Raw genomic sequence first — 25,557 nt, forward strand, 5'->3', positions numbered from 1 at the left:
CGATCTTTTATTAGCATCTGTATGTAACAGACAAATAGATACTAGATACAGTAGGGAGAAGTATTTGATACACTGCCGATTTTGCAGGTTTTCCCACTTGCAAAGCATGTAGAAGTCTGTCATTTTTATCATAGGTACTCTTCAACTGTGAGTGCCAGAATCTAAAAAAAAATCCAAAAAATCACATTGTATGATTTTTAAGTAATTAATTTGCATTTTATTGCATGACATAAGTATTTGATCACCTGTCAACCAGTAAGACTTCCGGCTCTCACAGACCTGTTAGTTCTTCTTTAAGAAGCCCTCCTGTTCTCCACTCATTACCTGTATTAACTGCACCTGTTTGAACTCGTTACCTGTATAAAAGACACCTGTCCACACACTCAATCAAACAAACTCCAACCTCTCCACAATGGCCAAGACCAGAGAGCTGTGTAAGGACATCAGGGATAAAATTGTAGACCTGCACAAGGCTGGGATGGGCTACAGGACAATAGGCAAGCAGCTTGGTGAGAAGGCAACAACTGTTGGCGCAATTATTAGAAAATGGAAGAAGTTCAAGATGACGGTCAATCTCCCTCGGTCTGGGGCTCCATGCAAAATCTCACCTCGTGGGGCATCAATGATCATGAGGAAGGTGAGGGATCAGCCCAGAACTACACGGCAGGACCTGGTCAATGACCTGAAGAGAGCTGGGACCACAGTCTCAAAGAAAACCATTAGTAACACACTACGCCGTCATGGATTAAAATCCTGCAGCGCGAGGTCCCCCTGCTCAAGCCAGTGCATGTCAAGGCCCGTCTGAAGTTTGCCAATGACCATCTGGATGATCCAGAGGAGGAATGGCAGAAGGTCATGTGGTCTGATGAGACTAAAATAGAGCTTTTTGGTCTAAACTCCATTCGCCGTGTTTGGAGGAAGAAGAAGGATGAGTACAACCCCAAGAACACCATCCCAACCGTGAAGCACGGAGGTGGAAACATCATTCTTTGGGGATACTTTTCTGCAAAGGGGACAGGACGACTGCACCGTATTGAGGGGAGGATGGATGGGGCCATGTATCGCGAGATCTTGGCCAACAACCTCCTTCCCTCAGTAAGAGCATTGAAGATGGATCGTGGCTGGGTCTTCCAGCATGACAACGACCCGAAACACACAGCCAGGGCAACTAAGGAGTGGCTCCGTCAGAAGCATTTCAAGGTCCTGGAGTGGCCTAGCCAGTCTCCAGAACTGAACCCAATAGAAAATCTTTGGAGGGAGCTGAAAGTCCGTATTGCCCAGCGACAGCCCCGAAACCTGAAGGATCTGGAGAAGATCTGTATGGAGGAGTGGGCCAAAATCCCTGCTGCAGTGTGTGCAAACCTGGTCAAGAACTACAGGAAACGTCTGATCTCTGTAATTGCAAACAAAGGTTTCTGTACCAAATATTAAGTTCTGTTTTTCTGATGTATCAAATACTTATGTCATGCAATAAAATGCAAATTAATTACTTAAAAATCCTACAATGTGATTTTCTGGATTTTTTTTTTAGATTCCATCACTCACAGTTGAAGAGTACCTATGATAAAAATTACAGCCTTCTACATGCTTTGCAAGTGGGGAAAACCTGCAAAATCGGCAGTGTATCAAATACTTGTTCTCCCCACTGTAGATAGATAGATAGATAGATAGAACTGAAGTAACTGTGTGTGAGCGTCTGTGAGTGTGCATGCCTGTGTTTTTGCGTGACTGACTTGTCAGAGTTCAATTCGTTTCCTATGGACATCCTGTCAGTCTTATTTCATTTATCATGTGTTTGTGGGGAACTGTGTTAATAAACATCTTAACGAGCACCCCTGTATCTGTTCTATTTATAGACGCACAATACAGAGCAGAGCAGTGAGATTTGAGATTGGTATAGTATGTATGTATAGTATGAAAAGAGAAAAGATATAGCACTAACACTTTTCCTGAAAAAGCTGCACACATTTTGATTTATATAAGCAAATGAGAAAGGTAAGTGTGGAGTGAAAGTAAAAAGTTACAAACAAGAAATGAACAAAGACAGTAGGTGTAGAGTCAGAATTAATGCAGAGACCTAATTGTACGTGATAAATCAATGTCTCTATGTCCAAAATTTTCGGGCGCGCGCTCTAAGCGCGCACATCATAAACTTTTCAGGGCTAAGCCCCGGATGTGTCACAATCCTAGAGACGCCCCTGGTAGAAGGTGAAACATATTCATCCATCCATCCATCATCCATCTTTCTTTCTTTCTTTCTTTCTTTCTTTCTTTCTTTCTTTCTTTCTTCCCGACGGGGAGTGGTAAAGCTTTTGCACTGGTCTGAACACACAGCTGCTGGTGACCTTCTACCTTCTACCGTTCCACCATCCAGAGCTGCTGACCTTCTACCTACCACAGACCCTACGCCGTACGGTCTGCGTCGATTTAACGCAGAACCATAATTCAGGCTTAACTCCGGTGGCCGGAGCTTCCTCCATTTTTTCATAGCGGTGTATTGCGTCATTCAGGCAGCCAATCAGCACAGAGCCTCATTATCATAGCCCCGCCCACTCAGAATCCTGCATAGATAATGAGGTTAGAGAATGGGAAGATAAAGACATGGTTTAGCGGCTGAATTTCTAATTTATATTTAAAAAAAACAATCAAAAGCTTGTTTTTAAGACATTCAAGGCCTGTTTAAAATAGACATTAAAGGCCATAAGAGGTCACCTTTAAAGGACAACACCCACCCCGGTTTCCATCTCTTTGACCTGTTTCCTCTGGCAGGAACTTCAGGTCCAAACGGACCAGAACAAACAGACTCAGGGACAGATTCTTCCCCAAAGCTGGGAACTTTCTGAACCAATAAGCTCCTCATACTGTGCAATATTCTTTCATCCATTTATGTGCAATATTCTCTCATTGATTCGTTTTCATAGTGTATATATATTTAAGTTTCCTGTTTCTTATTTTGTTGTTTTACACAGTCTTTGCATGTGTGAATGTTTCTGTGTCCTCATCTGACCCGGACTCACCTGCCCGGGAGTCTGTTTTTAATCATCTCTCCGGAGTCACAATTGTTGTTAACAGCTTTGAATAAACACAAATTTCTGCCAACAAAGCGAAGACTTCGTTTAAATATCTTTAAAAATGGGAAACCAAATATATTTCCCTAAAGAGGAGCAGGACGGGGCAGAGAGCCACATGAGTTAAAATGACAAATTAAAAGAAAATGTAAATGTTTCCCTTGAAGACAATCAATGTGAATATTAATTGAAAATATTCAAAATAAATAAATGTGCCTTAATTGCCTTTTGTGTTTTCATTTAGGCTCTATTATAGGAATAAGAATGTCCACAGCATTTCAGTGTCAACAAAGGTAGAACTATCAGATTCTGAGCACTTAATTGTAGATTGTAAGTGATTGACAGGTAGAAGTTATTTTAGATTTCTCTTAAATCTGTCTTAAAATGTAATACTGGACCTGGGTTGGGCTGGTGGGACGGCTTGCAGTGGAAAATTTCCGTTATTTTTAAATCCAAAACTTGACAGGTATGCTGGGGGGGATGTCTTGTCTGTCATACGTTGTATTTATTAGTAGTTGTATTCATTTTATTTATTTTAAAGCACTGATCAGAGTAGCACCTTAAATTTTGTTGTGTTGTATTGATACACATGAAAGCCAGTTGACAAATACATGTTCATCTGTAAAACTAACAGTGGGCCACACCAGCTTATTCTTTTGTTTTATCATCCTTCTTGCCAACAAACTTTACAGAAAAGCAGTTACTGATCTCATTTAAAACATCAAATCAAAACAGACACCATACTTCTTTCAGTCACAATCAAACCATAATATTTTTTAATTACTTTGATTATTTCAACAGTACTGACATGTCTGATTACTGTACCAGTGAGCCACTGCTTGCATTAATGCATTCTCTCAAATTAACAAATTATAGAAAAAATATATAGAAAACAACCAACTGGGTAAAACTCCAAGCCTTAAAACAAGGTGGATCAAACTCAGATAGTCAGTAAATAAGCAAATGAACCTTCTATTCTATTCTATTCTATAAATGTTTCGTGTCGCAGTGGTTTTGTTGATTTAAACTGAAAATATGGCTTGATGAGCCAATCAGGCAACATTATACGGTAAATAACTAATCGAGTTAAAGAAAAAAAGTTAAATCTGTGCAGCCGATTTAAGAGACCGCCGTCCTCGTCGGTGTCTACGTCATCACGCAGTAACGTAGTAATATTATTTATGTCTGATGTACAGTAGTACTATTTATGTCAGTGATATACATTAGTAGTATTATTTATGTATGATATACAGCAGTATTATTTATGTCAGTAATATACAATAGTAGTATTTATGTCAGTGATATACATTAGTAGTATTTATGTCAGTAACATACTAGCTTTGTAACATACATCAACTAGTGATGCAACCTGGACACATCATCAGTGATGTTACCTGGGGTCATTGAGTGTTTCGGGTCATTTCAACGTCATACACTCTCTTCCAGGCGACCCAGCCGGGGGTGATCAATCCCCCAGCTTGTGTCCAGGTAGCGCTACCCTACCCACGGATCTCCTCTCCTGATCCACAGCCAACGTGAGGCAACCTCTGCTGCCTCTGTGGCCTCCTTGATGGCCCTTCTCTTACTGGCCCCGGTGATGCCCAGCATACTGTAGGCCCTGCAGAGGGACTGGCCTGCGAACCCTCTGCATCCCACCTCAATGGGCTCACATCTTGCTCGCCACCCGTTGAGCCGACACTCCTCTACCAGAGCCTGGTATTTAGCCCTCTTCCTCTCATTGGCCTCCTCGATGCGGTCTTCCCAAGGGACCGTTAGCTCCAGGAGCACGACCTGCTTGGAAGTTGCTGAGGTCAGCACCACATCTGGCCTTAGTGATGTTATGGCCACGTTGTCCGGGAACTTTAATTGTTTCCCCAAATCAACCTTCAGCTCCCAGTCTTGTGCCATTGATAGCAGGCCAGAGGAGGAGGTCCTGGCAACAGCTGGTGGTTCTTCTCCAGCTCTGATGAAGGAGATGGCCTTCTTCTTTGGGCGGAGGCGCTTGCAGTGGGCTATTCCGCTGCAGATGGTGTTTGCTATAGCCTTCAAGACCTGGTCATGACGCCAGCGGTAGCGCCCCTCGCTCAGGCCTCTCGGACAGCAGCTCAATATGTGCTCCAGGGTCCCTCTCTTCTGGCACAGAGCGCAAGCTGGTGACTCCACCTTCCCCCAACAGAACAGGTTAGACGGGCTTGGCAGCACGTCATAGACGGCCTGGATCAGGAATTTTAGGCGCTGGGGCTCGGCTCTCCACAGCTCAGTCCAAGTGACTTTGCGCTCTGCTGCCTGCTCCCACCGCGTCCAGGCTCCCTGCTGCCGCATTCCAACCATCGTGCTGGCTCGCTCTTCTTCCACTGCTGCCCGCACCTCTTCCTGGAGCAATGCTCTCCTGTCCTTCCCCTCTGCCTTGTCGTAGCGAGGTGTTGTACTGCTACCCAGGCCTGCCCTTCCCCGAGCCACTGTCCCAACCAGAGCCCTATGCCGCAGCCGTGATTCAGCAACATCCACGGCCTCTGCTGCCTTCCATTTCCGCCCCGTTCTGACTTCAATCCCAGCTTGAGAGACTTTTGGGTCAGATGATTCTCTGTATTGCAGCACCTCCCTAGTACGGCTCACCTTGAATTCTTCATTCAGGCTGCTGATGGGGAGCTTCAGCATGTTGCTTTTCCCATACAGGGCGATGCTGCTCAGGCTCCGGGGTAAGCCCAGCCACTTCCGCAGGAACCTGCTGACTCTCCTTTCAAATCCCTCAACAGTGGAGATCGGGACCTCGTACACCAAGAGGGGCCAGAGGATCCTTGGGAGGATGCCATGTTGGTACACCCAGGCCTTGAACTTGCCTGGTAGACCTGACTTGTCCACGGTGGCTAGCCAAGCCTCCAGTTCCTGGTTGGTCGCATGGATGGCTGCCTTGTCCTTCAAGCTGCAATGAAACACCTTCCCCAGGCTCTTCACTGGTTTGTCGGTGATGGATGGTATCTGGATGCTGCCAAGTGAGAAGTGGAACTTGTTGGTGACCTTTCCTTTCTTCAGCACGAGGGATCTGGATTTTGCAGGCTTGAAGGTCATGCGGGCCCAGCTGGTTAGTTCCTCCAGGCCCTTCAGGATCCACCTCCCCCCTGGGACGTTCGGTGTCGTCACAGTCAGGTCGTCCATGAAGGCCCTGATGGGCGGCTGCCTGATGCCGGACTTGGTGAGAGGCCCTCTACACTGAACCTCAGCAGACTTCGCCAGCATGTTCATGGCAAGTGCGAAGAGGATTACTGAAATTGTGCACCCAGTGATGATTCCCTTCTCCAGCTTATGCCAGTCCGATGTTGAGGAACCCGCTGAGACCCTCAGACTGAACCTGCTGTAATAGTCCAGAATGAGGTCTCTGAACTTGACGGGGACATGATGCCGGCGTAATGCCTCTTCAACAAGCTTGTGAGGTATGGACCCGTAGGCGTTTGCGAGGTCCAGCCACAGTACGACTAGGTCGCCCTTGTTCTCTCTGGCTTCCCTAATCAGCTGGGTGACAACTCCATTATGCTCCAGACACCCTGTTATCTTTGGGATCCCTCCTTTCTGGACTGAAGTGTCGATGTAGTCGTTCCTCAGGAGGTAGTCTGTCAGACGCCTGGCAACAATGCTGAAGAATAGCTTGCCTTCAACACTGAGCAGGGAGATGGTTCTGAACTGATCAATGTTTTTAGACTCTTCCTCCTTCGGAATCCATACACCTTCTGCAAAGCGCCACTGGTCAGCAACCTTTCCCCTCCTCCAGATCACCTTCAAGATGCTCCAGAGCCTGTGGAGTAACTTTGGGCAGTTCTTGTATACCTTGTACGGTACCCCGCTCGGTCCTGGGGCTGAGCTTGATCTTGCCTTCTTGACCACTTCCTGGATCTCCTTCCAGCTGGGCTCCCTCCCATCGAAGTCCAGTGTTGGTGCAGGTGGGTCAATCAGGGAATGGCAGTAGCCCAGCTCTTGCTCCCTGGAAGCATCCTGATAGGTTGCATCTAGGTGACGGTCAATCTCTGCTTTGGAACAGTTAAGTTGGCCACTACGCTTCTGCCCCAGCAGCTGTTTTGTAAACCCGAATGGATTCGCTAGAAAGGCAGTGCGTTTCCTGGCTCTTTCCTTCCTCCTTCTCCTATGCCACTCAGCCCTCCTCAAGGTCATGAGCTTCTTACGCAGTATGTTTCGCAATTCAGACAGAGGTCCCCTCTCCTCCTCTCTTGCCTCCTTAAACCGCCGCGTCAGGACCTTCAACTCCTGTCTGAGCTGGTGGATCTTGTTTGCCCTGTTGCTCTTGGTATACGGGAGTTTCGTCACTTTCTTCTCCTCCAGGCCGAATCTCTCAGCTGCTAGGCTGATGATGATGGTGGTCATGGTTGTGAGACGTCGATCGACTCCACCCTTAGCTGTTGCTTCCAAGATGGAATTGGTGTCCTCATCAAACTGGCGCCACTCCTGCTCCTTGTTAGCTTGGGGCCATCTAACCCGACGATGTTCTGGTGGTCTGTGTGGGTTTGGGGCTTGTGTCACCTGGAGGTTCTGGGCACTATGGTTTGGCTCCAGGCCTGGCTCCTCCTGCGTCTCACCAGGGGGATCCCCTGCGCGCTGTGACACCTGTAGTAGTACCTAGTAGTATTTGTCAGTAATATACATTAGTAGTATTTATGTCAGTAATATACATTAGTAGTATTTATGTCAGTGATATATATTATTATTATTAATATTAATATTAATAATAATAATAATAATAATAATAATAATAATAATAATAATAATAATAATAATAATAATAATAATAATAATAATAATAATAATACATTTAATTTATAATGCACTTTCCATTCGGTGAATCTCAAAGTGCTACAAGAGAAAAAGAGAAAAAAAAATCAATAGTAGTATTTATGCCAGTGATATACAGTAGTGTTATTTATGGCAATAATATACAGTACCCGTAGTATTTTTCGTCAGTAATATACAGTAGTACTATTTATGTCAGTAATATACAGTAGTAGTATTTCGTCAGTAATATACAGTAGTATTATTTAACATTATTAATTATAATATTATATAATTATATAATATAATTAAAATAATATAATAATAATCATTATTAACTAATAGAGTTAAATAAAAAGTTAAATCTGTGCAGGTGATTCAAGAGAGTGCCGTCCGCCGTCGGTGGCGACGTCATCACGCATCGGCGACGTCCTCACGCAGCGGTGACGTCATGACGCAGCCTGCACGCCGGAGCAGCGAGACGCGGCGAAGTGCTGCAGGTTTGTTGACTGGAGATAAGCGAGGCAGCAGCCACATCACTACCCCGCCAGTGACCCCTGGACCGGGTTAAAGTCTGTCCTCCGGGAGCTTCACCGCGCTGGTAAGGGAAGAAACATGACAAACCTGAACTTTAAAGTGCTTTATGACATTTATTCTGCCTTTTGAAGCGGCTGGAGACTCGAAAACCGCAGCTGGACACGAACCTGTCACTGTTTTAGGGCAGTTTCAGTTTCAAAACATGTAATTTAGTGAGTTTTTAGATGTCAGGATAGAGCTGGAACGAGGTGAGATCCTAAACCAGGTCGGTTTCTAGCTTTTTATGGGTCTTTTCATGTAAAACTCCAGTAAGATCAGAGAGTTCAGACCATAGACGGTGTAAGAAGAACGGGACAACTGCACGGTGATTGGCTTGATTTGTCCCATTGAGGGACCCGTAGTTCACTACTCCCACCTGCTGCTAGTCAAACTAACAAAGCAGTGACATACCTGGACGACTCAGCAAATCTTTGCTAAGGCCTTTGAACGGCAAGTTTATGTATAAAAAGAAAGAAAACGGGACTATCAACAAGAACGCGGTGATTTGTACATTTTGTAAAAAAGAATGTTCCTATCACCGGAGCTACTCCAGCCTGAATTATCATTTAAACGCTAAACGTGTCCGAACAAGTTCCACTGTAAACGTTACAGCTACTAGTACTTGAATTGCTGTATTGAGTCAGCTTTAGTTTTAATTTTGAATTGAGAGTCTGCTAAAGGGCCTATTTGAGACTCAACCTTATTTTATCTCTGAATTTTATTTATTTAACTGTATTTGCATTGTATTTTTGAATAATGCACCTGGCCTAATTGGTTTGCTGATGTGCTTGAGCTTTTTCTTTTGAATTTCATTTATGAAACACTTCACCAATAAAAATGTGGATTTCAAATCTTCTCTTCTTAGTGTATTCAATTGATTAGTCATGCACTGCAATTTTGTAATGTCCTAGAATTCAAATTCTTTAATCGCCTGACAGCACTGCTAATAACTAGTAGAAATAGTGTAAATTTAAACCTAGATTTGAATTAAATAGAAACAGCAGCTCCACTTATAAAATACCCAGAAGGCATGTAAACAAATAAGCAAATAAAATAGCAATAGAGTCATAAAGTGAGGCACTAATGTACTTTTTAGACTCTTACTGTCCGTTTCTGGCTTAAAGAATAAAACGTTTGTGTTTTCCGTGACCAACAATCTTCCTGGCGGTAGCAGCGTGTCCGTCACGCCGGCCTCGTGAACGCCACGGCCTGCAGCGTTTCTGAACGCTCAGCTGAGGAACACGACACAGACGCTTCGTTCAGGTTTCAGTCACCGTTGTAACTTAGTTATTAACAGCAAATTTTGCCTCCGCTGTAACACAAACAACTTTATTGATCTCACTTTACGTGACCCATTTGTTGATACACCAGTTGTTTAACATTTTTTCCACAATCTGTTTGATGTGCTGATCAAAATATTGATGAGAATAAAATATATATTGATCCAGAGAGAGAGAGAGAGAAAGAGCCCCAGATGGAGGAGATTATCAGTGTCTTGTACGTCTTCCAGTTTCTAATAATTGCTCCCACAGTTGATTTCTTCACCAAGCAGCTTAACTATTTCAGATTCAGTCTTCCCAGTCTGGTCCTGGTCCTGATCCAGGTCTGAGTCCTGGTCCTGGTCCTGGTCTACAATATAGTTTCTCACGTCTTTTGCAGAGGTGTCAAGTAACGAAGTACAAATACTTAGTTACCTTACTTAAGTAGAAATTTTGGTTATCTATACTTCACTGGAGTAATTATTTTTCAGACGACTTTTTACTTTTACTCCTTACATTTTCATGCAATTATCTGTACTTTTTACTCCTTACATTTTAAAAACAGCCTCGTTACTCTATTTCATTTTGGCCTTTAATAAAAACTATCCAGTTAAATTGCTCCATCCGGATAGAGTGAATTTGGTTGTGGTTGTTTCAGATGTTCTTGTCCAGTTTTGTTCTTACATCCGTTCCCTCAGATTCCTGCAACTAAACTTGGATGTACATTCCAATAAAGGTTAGGATAAATGATAACATGAACATGAAGTTTGACTTTTTGCACCATTACAATACTTATAGGCAACTAGTCATCATATCTGCTGCTCTCTGAAACACATGTTAATGCTCAATAGTACACATATATGCTTCTTTAATATATTTATATTAACACATGTTAATGCTCAATAGTACACATATATGCTTCTTTAATATATTTATATTAACACATGTTAATGCTCAATAGTACACATATATGCTTCTTTAATATATTTATATTAACACATGTTAATGCTCAATAGTACACATATATGCTTCTTTAATATATTTATATTAACACATGTTAATGCTCAATAGTACACATATATGCTTCTTTAATATATTTATATTAACACATGTTAATGCTCAATAGTACACATATATGCTTCTTTAATATATTTACATTATACTAAGATACATTCATTTTCAATGGCTTTTGTCTTTAATGGCTTTTTTCCCCCTTACATTACTTTTACTTTTATACTTTAAGTAGTTTTGAAACCAGTATTTTTATACTTTTACTTGAGTAAAAAACTTGAGTTGATACTTCAACTGCTACAGGAGTATTTTTAAACTCTAGTATCTATACTTCTACCTGAGTAATGAATGTGAATACTGAAGACACCTCTGGTCTTTTGACAGCTCTTTGGTCTTGGCCACAGTGGAGTTTGGAGTGCGACTGTTTGAGGTTTTGGACAGGTGTCTTTTATACTGATAACCAGTTAAAACAGGTGTCTTTTATACTGATAACCAGTTAAAACAGGTACCATTAATACAGATAACGAGTGGAGAACAGAGGAGCCTCTTAAATAAGGCCCCGTTTACACGTAGTAAAAACGGTGGTGTTTTCATGCGTTTTGGCCGTTCGTTTACACGAAAACGAAGCTCAAATTCACCAAAAACCATCATTTCTGAAAACTCCGGCCAAAGTGGAGATTTTTAAAACCTCCGTCTTCACGTTTGCTTGTAAACGGAGAGAAACGGACATTTAGGCTTCAGAACGTCACATTATGAGACAGAAACGTCACCAGCGTCATGAGTGACACCTGTGGTTACAATTAGTTTGTAACCGTCAATATTTTCTTGTATTTTACCTGTTTTATATTCTAACGTCACACTTAAAAGTAACTCCACTTCTCTGTCACTCCAAACGAAAGACTCTCGTTTATCTTGGAAGTAACTGGAAGTTACTCGTGTCATTTGTTGATGTTTTTTTCCAGGATTCTGATTGGCTAGCATGACTTTATCTTCTCGTTACACTGCCCCCTTTAGGTTTGGCTGCTCATAGCACCTTAACAGATATTTATGCAGGTTCCTGGAAATGATGGCATTTTTCAAAACGTAGAGGGGGAAATGTCAGTTTTTGAGAAATTTTGAGAAAAAAGACGAAATGTCGAGAAAAAAGACGAAATTTTGAGAAAAAAGGCAAAATTTTGAGAAAAAAGTCGAGAAAAAAAGTTGAAATTTTGAGAAAAAAGTCAAAATTTTGAGAAAAAAGTAGAGAAAAAAGTCAAAATTTTGAGAAAAAAGTAGAGAAAAAAGTCAAAATTTTGAGAAAAAAGTAGAGAAAAAAGTCAAAATTTTGAGAAAAGTCAAGATTTTGAGAAAAAAGTTGAAATTTTGAGAAAAAAGTCGAAATTTTGAGAAAAAAGTCAAAATTTTGAGAAAAAAGTCGAAATGTCAAGAAGAAAAAATGTCGAGAAGTAACTCCACTTCTCTGTCACTCCAAACCAAAGACTCTGGTTCATCTTGGAAGTAACTGGAAGTTACTCGTGTCATTTGTTGATGTTTTTTTCCAGGATTCTGATTGGCTAGCATAACTTTATCTTCTCGTTACACTGCCCCCTGTAGGTTTGGCTGCTCATAGCACCTTAACAGATATTTATGCAGGTTCCTGGAAATGATGGAATTTTTCAAAATGTAGAGGGGGAAATGTCAGTTTTTGAGAAATTTTGAGAAAAAAGACGACATTTTGAGAAAAAAGTAAAAATTTTGAGAAAAAAGTTGAAATTTTGAGAAAAAGGTCAATTTTGTGAAAAAAGATGAAATGTCGAGAAAATAGGGGGGTAGGTGGCCGAGAAAAAAGTCAGAAATGTCGAGAAAAAAGTCAAAAATGTCGAGAAAAAAGTTGAAAATGTCGAGAAAAAAGTCGAAATGTCGAGAAAAAAGTCCAAATGTTGAGAAGTAACTCCACTTCTCTGTCAATCCAAACCAAAGACTCTGGTTCATCTTGGAAGTAACTGGAAGTTACTCGTGTCATTTGTTGATGTTTTTTTCCAGAATTCTGATTGGCTAGCATGACTTTATCTTCTCGTTACACTGCCCCCTGTAGGTTTGGCTGCTCATAGCAGCTTAACAGATATTTATGCAGGTTCCTGGAAATGATGGGATTTTTCAAAACGTAGAAGGGGAAATATCCGTTTTTGTAAATATGTGGAAATGTGGAAATGTGGTCTAAGAAGTCACAGGTCTGTGAAAGCCAGAAATCTTGCTTGTTTGTAGGAACCAAATACTTATTTAACCAGGAATTTACCAATTCATTCAGTAAAAATCCTACAATGTGATTTCCTGGATTCTTTCCCCCCATTCTGTCTCTCATAGTTGAAGTTACCTATGATGAAAATTACAGGCCTCTCTCATCTTTCTAAGTGGGAGAACTTGCACAACTGGTGGCTGAATAATTACTCTTTTGCCCCCCTGTAGCTGAGGCTGGTGACATCAGACCAGCCCCCCTCCACCTGCAGGTCCTGGGCCGGTGTCGGCGGTGTTGGTGGTAGGAGGAGCCGTGGCGTCACCATGGCGATGAGCTCAGACTAGCGGTCCGGGCCGGGCGGCCCCCCCCAGCCCCCCCAGCCCGCATGGCGTTACCGCTGCCCTTCCTCTGCCGGGGGATTCGAACCCTCGGCCTCGTCTTCCTCTACTACGTCTTCTCCATCGGAATCACCTTCTACAACAAGTGGCTGATGAAGGTGAGCAGAACTCACGCAGGTCCCCGTTAGAATCCAGATATACTTGCTGTTGGAGCTTCCGTTCGCGTCCGTTCACGTGCTCCACCAACTGCAACGTCGCTCACGTAGTACGCAAGGAGAGCACGTCGTACCGATAGGGGGCAGTAAGCAGAGCAACAGTTGGAAAAGTGATTAAATATTTAGTAGTAGCAGTAGCAGATTAGAACAACAAACACGTTTACATGACACCATTGGATGATGTAGGAGATTATAACGTTGCTTTGGTTGCATCTCGGCAAACTCAGTGGGCGTTTGAGTTGAAATAATTAAAATAATTAATTAAATACTAAAATAATTAAAAAAAATGTTTTACTTAAAAATTAATTGTATTTGAATTAATTGATGACACATTTAATTCCAATTTTAATTAATTAATGACACATTTAATTAATTAATGATATATTTCATTCCCATTTTAATTAATTAATGAAACATTTAATTAATAATTATGTATTTTATTTATTTAATTTTGGCACTAAAAATCCTCCATAAATGTGGTCCAGTTTCCTGGTGTTTGTAAGAACTCTGGCGGCAGAGTTCTGGATCAGCTGCAGCTGCCTGATAGATTTCTTGTTAAGGCTTGTAAAGATGCCGTTGCAATAATCCAACCTACGGTACTGAAAATGAATACATGAATACGTTTTTCCATGTCTTGTTTAGACAGAAGAAAGAGCTGGTGTCGTAGATCCGACATGATTAATGATTTCTACACTAAAAGCAGTGAGTTATAAAAGGAGGAGGAATGCCTGAAGGGGGTCTCTCTCCAGCATCTCGGGGCTCTGGACCTCGCGTGTCCCCCAGGACCGGGCGGCTCCGTCCAGGTCGTCCAGGATTAACCCGGTTTTCCCTTTGGTTCTTCCCCCCAGGGCTTCCACTTCCCCCTCTTCATGACGCTGGTCCACTTGGCCGTCAACTTCCTGCTGTCGGCTCTGACCCGGGTCCTGATGCAGCGCTGGAGCGGGAAACCCCGTGTGGTTCTGAGCTGGAACGACTACCTGAGGAAGGTGGCGCCCACAGGTGAGAGCTGACCTCTGACCCCGGTCCTAGTTTACGCCCTGATGGGCCCTCGGAGGGAAGGAAGAGATGAAAACTCTGTTCATGCATCGGCTCATTTAAACCGTGTCCCTGATGTTCAGACCTCACGTTCAGGGGAGCTGTTTAGGACCATTATTATTCTCTATATTTATTAATGAATTGCCCTTTGTTTTAAAGAAATCTAACATTGTTACATATGCGGATGATTCTACAATTTATGCTACTGCTCCTTTTAATAGATGAATTGAATGACATATTGCAGGAAGAATTAAATGTAGTAGCTGAATGGATAAGTTAAGGTTTTTCTCCCACTATTGGAGTTTTTACCTGCCATTGTTTATGTAATAACTGCTCGGGGGTCATGTTCTGGGTATGGATCTCTGGAAAGCGTCTAGAGACAACATCTGTTCTATTAGACGCTATACAAATAAAATGGAATTGAATAAGTTATAAAAATGTATTCTTAATGTTGGCAAAACAAAATCAATATTGCTTTGTTCTAAGTATCAATTTAAACCTGAACTGATACTGACATTGAATGTAAATAATATTTCTGTTGAACAGGTTTCTGAAACAAAGGTGTTGGGTGTAATTTTGAAATTATACATTGTGAAATAATAGGAGCAATATTATTTCTATATAACAATCGTTTTGTCATGTTTTATAATTGACCAACCCATATTTTGGTGAAACTCAAACGCAAAACTCTTAGAATTCCCGCCCGCACAATAATAGAGATGCATTGATTTAGTGTCTTCTCCTGTCCCGCAAGAGAAATGTCCAGACAAATCTATCTGATTTAATGTTAACATGATCATTGTGGAACTTGATGGATAATTGACAGTTCATAGGAACCTGACTGACAGTTAGATGCAAATCCATCATTGTCATCACAAGCTTTTTCGCCTTTCGTGCATCAATTATGATTGTGGTTACAGCAACGAGAGTAGGCTGAGTGGCTCAAATAACACTAATAAATAACATAAAATAAACGATGTTAACGAATGAAACAAATTAATTTAACAAATGAATCGCTTGGCCATTACATTGCTGTGGAGGAAGAGAATGTTTCTGACCGACTGCGGTCCCGTGCGTCTCTTCCAAGATGCTCCACAGACACTAAACGTAGTTTCTCCAAATATCTGACCTGGCTTGATTTGTCTTTGTTTTGTAAAGACCTTGTTTGAGGTTCTTTTCCAAATCACTGATTTCCATCTTGTCCCTAGACTACATTCCGATCCCGCAGTGTTTTTTTTTGCCGCCCGCAGCAAAGTTCAAACCGCCTGCTCCCGCCAGATCTGCGTTGGGTCCCGGCGGGACCCGATCCCAATGCAGCGCTCTAGTGTGGCGTGGTGGAAACACGCCGGCTGAGGGGCCGAGGAGACGCTCGGCCCGGTTAGAGGTGCTGGTGACTCCTGCTGGTGGAAACGCTCCCCCAGCAGGAGTCCCGGTACCCCCTCGTCGGGTCGAGCTCATTCAGACGCTGCATGAAGAAGTCGGACGAAGCGCTGAAATGTACCGTATTGGGCCGAATATAAGACTGTGTTTTTCACATTGAAATAAGACTGAAAAAGTGGGGGTCGTCTTCCATTCGGGGTCTAGACGTTATACCCATTCACAACGCTAGATGGCGCCAGATATCTTTAAAGTGAATGCTGAACTTAACTCCCCAGGCCAAAGCGAACCCCTGTAACGAAGAATAAAAATAAAAATAGCGGTAGCATGAAGAAGAAAAATAAAAAATAGCGGTAAAAAAGAAAAGAGAAGAAAATAAGAGAAGAAATAACAGAAAAAGGAGCAACAATCTGGAGAAAAGAGGGTGGAAGATCGGCAGGTAAACCGGCAGCTGAGGAGAAGTTATGATGCAAACTTCAACATGATGATTTAAATGAGGCAAAATAATATGCTTTTTCTCTCGAATATATTGTTATAATCATTTGTTTCAAATGTACTGTAATTATTTTCTGTATAAAAATTGAATATGGTGTTTAAAAAGTCTTTTTTTTAAATTTGAGTCTTGAAAAAGAGGGGTCGTCTTATAATCAGGGTCGTCTTATATTCGGGGCAATACGGTAGATGTTGGTCTCAGCAGCTCTTCCTCTCCGCAGCTCTGGCCACGGCGCTGGACATCGGACTGTCCAACTGGAGCTTCCTGTTCATCACCATCAGCCTGTGAGTTTGTGGATCAGAACTTGGACCCGGTGGGTCCCGGGTCCCGGTTTGACCCCAGTTTGACCCCGGCCTCGTCTCGTTGCAGGTACACCATGACCAAGTCCTCGGCCGTTCTCTTCATCCTGCTCTTCTCCCTCCTGTTCAAGCTGGAGGAGCCGGTGAGTCCCGGTCCTGGTCCGGTCTGGGTTCCCGTAGACCCCCCCAGGTTCTGACCCGGTCTCCTCTGTCCCCCCAGAACCCGTTCCTGATCCTGGTGGTTCTGCTGATCTCGGGCGGGCTCTTCATGTTCACCTACAGGGCGACCCAGTTCAACCTGCAGGGCTTCCTCATGGTTCTGCTGGCCTCCTTCCTGGGGGGGATCCGCTGGACGCTCACGCAGGTTCTGATGCAGAAGGCCGACCTGGGTCAGTGCTGGTTCTGAAGGTCCTGCTTGTCCCAGTCCGGGTTCTAGCTGATCCTAATCTACCGTGGTGTTTGTTTTCAGGCCTGCAGAACCCGGTGGACGCCATGTTCCACCTGCAGCCGCTCATGTTCCTGGCGCTGCTGCCGCTCTTCCTCTACAACGAAGGTGGGTCTCCTCCTCCTTTTAGTCTGGTCTTTGGGTTTAGTTTTTATTAATTTTAGTCACGTTCATTCTCCTTTCAGTCGTGTCAAGTTTCAGTTGGCATTTTAGTCTTATTGACCAGGCGATTAAAAAAATAATCTAATTAATTACAGGATTTATAATGAATGAATCTAAATAATTGCATTTTAATCTCATATCTGCTAAAGGTCCCCAAATAAAGAATTCAAATTCTAGGACAAAATTGCAGTGCATGACTAAATACACCGAAAAACAATATATATATCCCCCTCACAAAAATAAGAAAAATAGAGAAACATATTTTCTCATCAACAAAACAAATTTAAAACTTTTCAAATAACATATTTGAACCATTTTACAGTCAATATCTCTATATAATAACTGAAAAAATCTGAAAAATGGTTCAAATATGTTATTTTGTTACTTGAAAAATGTAAAATATGTTTTGCTGATGAGAAAATATGTTTCTCTATTTTTCATATTTTTGTGAGGGGGATATATATTGTTTTTCGGCACTACCTTGTTCTCTATAGCTGATATAACATGAATTACTCCTATGTGGGATCAATAAAGTTCTTATTTTTACCATCTGAGAAAATTAAATATAGTATATTTGGTGCCTAACTGTTTCCAAGTATATTAGTGCGTGTGTGAATGAATAAATGAGACGTAAAACGTACATTTCTTTGTAGAAAGGCGCTTTATGAAAATAAGTCCATTTACTTATATTAGTTTACAGCGCGGTCTTGAACATCCAATATGGCGGCGGCGTTGACGTATCGCAGCAGCTCCATGGGAGGAGGAGGAGAGATGTTTATGTGTCACCTGCTTTGTTAGTTTGACTAGCAGCAGGTGGGAATTGACCTGCCAAGTGGCCTACGGGTCCCTCAATGGGCCAAATTTAAAATACTCAAGCATTTTGCCACTCATAATTAATTGCGTTAATTTTCACAACGCATTAATTAGCAGTGTAATTAATTAATCTAATTAACGTGCTAAACTGACAGCCCGAATAGCATTTTCGTTGCTTCTCGTCTCGTTTTCCTCGTTGACGACGATATTTAGTCAGAATTTTTGACGACGGCAGCATCACTGGTGATGTTTATCCGTCTGTTTGATGGTTCTAATCCCGGTGGTTCTGGGTTTATTGATGGTTCTAATCCCGGTTGTTCTGCAGCTCTGAGCCTCAGCTCGTCGGAGAAGCTGTTCCGGGTCACGTCCCTCCCCCCCCTGCTCTACTCTCTCTTCACGCTGGGCGTGGGCGGCTCGCTGGCCTTCGGTCTGGGCTACTCCGAGTTCCTGCTGGTGTCCCGGACCTCCAGCCTCACGCTGTCCATCTCCGGGATCTTCAAGGTACGTATCAACATCTGAGTCTGACTGTTAAATTAAACAAAGTAAAATTTAAATATATTAATATATTATTATATCACGAAATTTGGACTTTTTTCTCGAAGTGCATAATGAAAAAAAAAAAAAACGTCCTCTAAAATATGATTTTATTTTTCTCCTGCCTGGCCCTAATACTCTTCTGTAATAAATGTGTACATTGAACTACACATATATATTTTTTTCTCTTATTAGGTTAAAAGAAGGACTGCAATAAAAAATAATATAAATAAAATAGCATTTGAAAAATAAACTGAAATCTACCAGTAGCTTGAATTTCCCTTTTTCTTTAACTGTCTCAACACATTTTTATAATAGATGAATATAAACACATCTTAACTATCGAAAAAGTTTTACAGTGTCTCTTTCTTCCCCTCTTATAATCGACTTTCTGTCGTTCAGTGAGAGAAAGTAGGAGAAAATCTACAATCCCTCACTAATTTATTGATTATAGGTCTCAGAACTTGAGTTTATAGGATTATGTTTGGTTTGATTTCTTATTAGTAGCGTGTAAAGTGATCTAAACCCCCTCTGGTTCCTCTGGTAGGAGATCTGCACGTTGCTCCTGGCTGCTCATCTGATGGGAGACAGGATGAGTCCGATCAAGTGGCTCGGCTTCGGTGTGTGTTTGTGTGGAATCTCCCTCCACGTCGGGATCAAGACCTACTACTCCAGAAGTAAGTTCAGCTCCCACACCTTCTCAGCAACATCTAGTTCAGATTTCACTACAGTCCACTCTGTGGAGCAGGAGAATATGGAGAAAAATCCACTCAAAACATTTGTGCGTATAATTCATTTGTGCGTAACTTTACAGAAGTTACGGACAAAAACGAAAATTACGAATTCAAAAAGCTTCCGACACAAATCATGAAATATGCACGCATGAATCACTCAAATCGCTAAATACGCAGAAATGGTCTTGAGACCGTTTTCACGCCTCTAAGAACCCTCACAGATTAATCCATGGTGTGTTTAAGGACTGGTGGAAAGCTGGGACATCTGAACCTTCATCTGAGTCCAGCGTTATTTCCCTCCATACTTAGTTACTTATATCTCAGCACCCCGTAATTATAACACCTTTACTTTGTAATAGTCTATAATTCCTTATATGAACAGATCTGCATTTATGAGCCTCACAAATGTAATTACCGGTAGAAGTTTTTAAAGCAACGACCGCTAGGGGGAAAAACTGACGGTCAAATCAGGAGGCAGGAAGACGGTGACGGCGTCACGGTGGTCTGAAGTAGGTTTTCCTTCTTAGGGGAGGTAACTAAGTATCGGGCGAAATAACGCTGGACTCAGATGAAACTCAGATGACCAAGCTTTCCACCAGTCCTTAAACGCACCATGTAGGACGAATCTGTGAGGCTTCTTGGAGGAAAAGAGTCTCAAAACTATTTGTGCGTATCTACAGCTCTGTGCGATTCATGCGTATTTAACGATGTGTGTGTGTAGGAGGCTTTTTGAATTCTTAATTATCGTTTTGTCGGTAACTTCCAGCAAGTTACACACAAATCTAATAATATGCACAAATCAGATAATATGCACAGTAATGTTTTGAGTGGATCTTCTCTCCCTAAGAGCAGGTGTGACCACATGGGGGCAGCGTAGCACACGAGTAGGAATAACAAAGGGGTTTCAGGTGGAGGTGGGACCGAATTGAGGACCGCTTCTGGTTGCCGTGGTGATGAGTAGGTTGATAGGGGACAGGGTTTTTCCTGGCTCTAATTGAGGCAGAGGTGGCTCCATCCTGGTCATGCGGACACGCGTGCAGGTAAACCGTGCCTTCAACTGGCTCAAGCAAACACTTTTCACAAGATATTTTGTATTTTGGGAGTTCTAATATGATTAAAAATGTATGTATTTATTCTTTATTTCATTAATTGATAGAATAAAACTAAGAATTTAATATAAACACAAACGTTCCTAAATTCTGAATTAAAGGGAGTAGAAAATTATTTAATCTGCCCCTTTTTCCCAAGAAATCAATTTACAAAAAATGTAAATTATATGAAAATTATATGTAAAAAATATGACAATTATCATGTTAAAGCATTATTTTATTAGCATAAAAATATAAACATAAATATAAGAACTCAATCTTACCAAAAATAAAAAGTAAAAAAACTGCCAATGGAACAAGAGAGAGTTTTCACTGAAATGAGTGAAAATGGTTTTCTAGAACGAGTTACTTTTTAGGTGACTGTCTCATTTTAAATGTAAAGATTTTTTTTGGATTAGAAATAAAACATTTTGACTATATTTTGAATATATTATTTGGGTATAAGACAAGTAGTCTTGGTAAGAAAGGTGAGGTTGCAAGGAGTCGATGTGAAGGATGTACCGGAGCACAGGGATGTAGAAAAGAGGTGAAGAAGAGGGAGGTGGAGGTGAGGGGGGGGGTTATTGGGACTTCCATGAAGGTCAGACCACATTTTATGATAAAAACCAGTTAATTTAAAGGTTTTGAGGCCAGGACTTCCTGCGTCAGACTGCAGACGTGTTTCCTTGGTGAGAACGTTGAGGACGTGACTCTCTTCTCCTCCTCAGGTAAAGTTCCCTCCGTGAAGCCGCTCAGCGGCCGGAGCTCGGAGCTGGAGCTGCCGCTGCTGCGACCGGACGGAGACCGGTGTGAGGATTCAGCTGCAGAGGAGGAGGAGGAGACGGAAATCACCCTCCACTGACGTCCCGGGGTCACGCCGTCAGGGGGAGGAACCTGCCGGTGGGGTGGGAACCCGCCGGCCGGCTCCTCGGCGGACTAATCGTGATGTTTTTGTTTTCTGGAGCTGTAAATGTAGCAACACTTGAGCGTTTGTACAGGAAGCGCTGAGCGCTTTAAAGGGATCCTGGAACCGAACGATAGCGATGCTAACGTTCCTCTGCTAACCCGCCGGGGAACTGCAGGAACTGCAGGAACTGCAGGAACTGCAGGAACCGCAGGAACCGCAGGAACCGCAGGAACCGCAGGAACCGCAGGAACCGCAGGAACCGCAGGAACCGCAGGAACCGCAGGAACTGCAGGAACTGCAGGAACTGCAGGAACTGCAGGAACTGCAGGAACTGCAGGAACTGGTTCCTGAGCGACTGTAGCAGGACGGAGGAGGGAACACTGCTGCTTTGTCCCAGACGTCTGAAAGGAATCTTTCTTCCTGCTTCAGCGTCGCTAACTAGTCTGGACCTTTTAAGATCTGGATCGCAGTTCCAACCACAAAACAACCGTTTATAAGGGGGATGGGGGGGGGGTCGTCATGGGAACGAAGGGCAGGTTTGTGACTGACAGGTAGCAGACATCCTTCAGACGGAGGTCAGAGGTCACGCCTGCACCTTCACATCCCCCTCGTCATCTCCATCCTCCACCGGAACCACGGATGTTTTGTTGCTATAACTCACAATCAGAGCAGAATCTCCAAAGAAATCAGAAAAATTGTCTTTTTTTTCTTTATTTTGTAGCGCCGACGACGGCAAAGAAATTTAGTTTGAACGTTGCGGGTGTTTCTCTTTTAAATAACTGCAATTTGAGACCAACGTTCAGGGCATTTTCAGTCTGAATCAGATGGAATGTTGCGCTTCTGATCACCGTAGCAACCAGTGGATGCCAGTTAGTGTTGGTAACCATGGAAACCAGTAACTGCCAGTTAGCAATAATAAAACATTTTATGTATAATGCACTTTAAATTACTGAAAATCTCAAAGTGCTATAGTTTGATAATTAAAAGGAAACAGAAATAATAAATCAAGATAAGAGATAAAAGGGATAAAAAGTCAAGACATGGCAGAAAAGAGAATAAAACAATTAAAAACAGCAACTAGGGAAAGAAATAACAGCATTGTTTAGTGATAAAATGCTTTGCTAAAAAGAGGTTTTTAGTTCTCCTTCAGTTACAGTCAGAATTAGTGCTCCGTCACTGGAACTCGTCACCATGGAAACCAGTTACTGTCAGTCGTCTTGTTACCATGGAAACCAGTAACTGCCAGTTAGTAATAATAATAATAATAATAATAATAATACATTTTATTTATAATGCACTTTAAATGACTGAAAATCTCAACGTGCTACAGTTTGATAATTAAAAGGAAACAGAAATAATAAAATCAAGATGAGAAATAAAAGGGATAAAAAGTCAAGACATGGCAGAAAAGAGAATAAACCAATTAAAAAAAACAGAAACTAGGAAAAAACAGCATTGTTTAGTGATAAAATGCTTTGCTAAGCTTTGCTTTAGAGTCAGAATTAGTGCACCTTCACTGGAACTCGTCACCATGGAAACCCCTGTCTGTCAGTCATGACTGACAGCTGATCAGCAGCGTATCTGTCTCATCCTCTATTTGACTGATTTATCTCTGAACTTGGCGGGTTGGAGGGACCAGGGAGGGCGACGCCCCGCTGCTCCGTCAGGCTCTGACTGAAGATGATCTGATTAGTTTCACGTTAACGGAGTTCTGAGTTCTGAGTGCATCATTACAGGGTCCAGATTCACAGTTTACGCCCGGGTCCCGGGTCCTGAGTCCAGGGTCACTTCTGACCACAGTGAAATCCTTCAGACATTCCTGCAGCGACGGTCGATTCAGCCTGAAAACCGTTGATGGTTTAGTGTCTTTTGAGTCTCATTTCCAGAGATGTTGAACCTCTTGTGCCTTGTTAGAGTCTGGGACCGGAGGAGGTTTACTGAAGTTTAAAGCCATTTCTAAAATAGTTTTAAATCATGATTGTGGGAATAATTTAAAGGGGACATGTAATTTTTTTTTTTTTTCTTCTTGTATTTATGAGTAAGTGACATATCGCAACCTTTGCTTCACCAGAGTCTCGATGTTGATCAGGTTGGTTAGTTTAAATGTGCAGGAAACATCACTAGCATCATTAACACACCTGCGTGTTCTGAACCTCCCAGACGTGAGACGTAGGCCCACTCCCAAACTCCACCCTAAAACCTCAAGCCCTGAGCCCTCACAGACTTTCAGTGACGTCAGCGTCACGTGATCAAGTGTGCGAGGGTGTGAGGGCTCCAAATGGTATAAATAGGAATGGGACACACTTAGCAGAAACTGGAAACAAGTCAGATAAAAACGTCTGTTTTTTTGTTTTCTTCCCTCCGATTGAATGAATGAATGAGTGAATGAAAAACTTTATTTCGAACATGCTCAAAAAAAAAGAAAAGAGAAATATATATATATATATATATATATATATATATATATATATATATATATTTAAACCAAAGAACAATAGTTAAATAATATGTTTGTTGGTCGCTCCTTGTTTGTAAAGGAAATAATAGGGCCGTTGAAAAATCATCACGGGACAGTAGTTTCTGAATTTAAATCACCAGTGGGATATGTATTTATATTTACAGGTGAACTTTCTTCTCGCAGTCACACATGGTTCCTTTTCCTCCGCCCCCTGTTTTGTTTACATTCTCCCTGGTAACCTCCTGTCATGTCACAACGCAATGAACTGTGGGTAATTCCCTTTCCCAGAGTGTGCTGGGATGCTGACTTGCGGGAAGGGGGCAGTAAGGGCTGAAAATGGCTGCCGGGAGCCCTCGCGCACTTGACCACTTGAGGAATGGGACAGCCCTAAGTCCTTACGCAAGGTGCGGGAGCGCGCACGTAAGTCTACGAGTCTGCAAGGGTGGAGATTGGGATTGGCCCGTCGCTCCAGGTGGGACGTAGCTCCGCCTCAGGTGAGACGTAGCTCCGCCCCCAGGTGAGACGTAGCTCCGCCCCCTGGTGAGACGTAGCTCCGCCCCCAGGTGGGACGTAGCTCCGCCCCCAGGTGAGACGTAGCTCCGCCCCCAGGTGAGACGTAGCTCCGCCCCCAGGAACAGCTGCTTTGATTGACAGGTGTGGGAGCCTGCAGGGCCTGGTCTTGTTCTGTATCAGATACAGATACAGATAAAGTACAGTCTGTATCTGGGATGTTGTCACCAAAACCATCATTTTCCATTAGAACTCAGGAAATATCAACTTTTTGAATGAATAAAGTGTCCCCTTTAAAAAAAGAGAAAAATAAGAAGTGACTGACAGAAACCTTTGTCCTAATTTTTTAATAAATTAATTCCACTCACCTTTGTTTCTGGTCGTTCTTCTTTACTAACGAGATCAGAGATGTTCTACTGGCTGTTCTGGTGCATGATGGGATGGAGGATAGAGCCGTCTGACGTCACAGTTTGGATAAAAGATAACTTTTTTTGGTATTTTTTAATTACTTTATTTAACAAGAACAATGACAAACTCAGATGTAAACAAGTACATCAGATTGAGAGAACAATCACACCTCTTAAATTGAGGTTGCATAGAGGGAAAGGAAGAAAATAGATTAATATAAAAATAAATAAAAAAAGAATGAGGAAAAAATAAATGAATTAATGAAAAACGAGTACTTAAATAATAAATAAGGAAGGAAAATAATATTGACAAGTACAAGGGTTCAGGATAAAGTTAGAGTTGTAATCAAGTGTTTTAGACACTTGAAATAAGGAGATTTCATTTCAGAAAGTGTTAATTAAGTACTAGCTTAAAAATGTATTATTACATTTGTAATTAACAAGAAAAGACAGAACTTGAAACGTCGTTTCATTTCCTGCGGCGACTCCTGTATTATATCTAAAGAAATGCATGATAATAAAAGAGGTTAGGAGTTGCAGGTTTCATCCAGACGCTGCGTGTTGCCCGCTGCGGCCACCAGGGGGCGCCCGAGACCAGCCGCAGTACTGAACACCCCCTCCGGGAATAAAAGGATTGTAATGCCCTATAATGTAATAATTTCCTGAAAATGTAAAAATTTGCACTTAACTCATTCGAAAATGTAATAAAATCCAATAATTTAATAACTTCACCAATAATGTAATAAAATATCCTGACTGATATTGTAATAACATTTTTACCAATAATATAATACCTTATTATATTATTGGGAATTATTACATTTTCAGGTGGATCTT

At 42.1% G+C, this 25,557-nt stretch overlaps 2 protein-coding genes across 2 annotated transcripts; one reads left to right on the plus strand and one right to left on the minus strand.

The window, feature by feature from the left end:
• Window positions 1–4,537: 4,537 nt before the first annotated feature.
• LOC133456600 (uncharacterized) lies at window positions 4,538–7,442 on the minus strand. Its single transcript, XM_061735095.1, has one exon. The coding sequence runs from the start codon at window positions 7,440–7,442 to the stop codon at window positions 4,563–4,565; it is 2,880 nt and encodes a 959-aa protein (XP_061591079.1). The 3' UTR covers window positions 4,538–4,562.
• An 892-nt stretch (window positions 7,443–8,334) lies between these two features.
• On the plus strand, window positions 8,335–24,680 carry slc35c2 (solute carrier family 35 member C2). Its single transcript, XM_061736862.1, has 10 exons — window positions 8,335–8,445; window positions 13,136–13,401; window positions 14,307–14,457; window positions 16,584–16,647; window positions 16,733–16,805; window positions 16,883–17,051; window positions 17,132–17,215; window positions 18,408–18,583; window positions 19,164–19,293; window positions 21,167–24,680. The coding sequence occupies exons 2-10, from the start codon at window positions 13,291–13,293 to the stop codon at window positions 21,298–21,300; spliced, it is 1,092 nt and encodes a 363-aa protein (XP_061592846.1). The 5' UTR covers window positions 8,335–8,445; window positions 13,136–13,290; the 3' UTR covers window positions 21,301–24,680.
• The last annotated feature ends 877 nt before the right edge of the window (window positions 24,681–25,557 follow it).

This window comes from Cololabis saira, chromosome 12, assembly GCF_033807715.1.
Source record: "Cololabis saira isolate AMF1-May2022 chromosome 12, fColSai1.1, whole genome shotgun sequence".
Classification (NCBI taxonomy): Eukaryota; Metazoa; Chordata; class Actinopteri; order Beloniformes; family Belonidae; genus Cololabis; species Cololabis saira.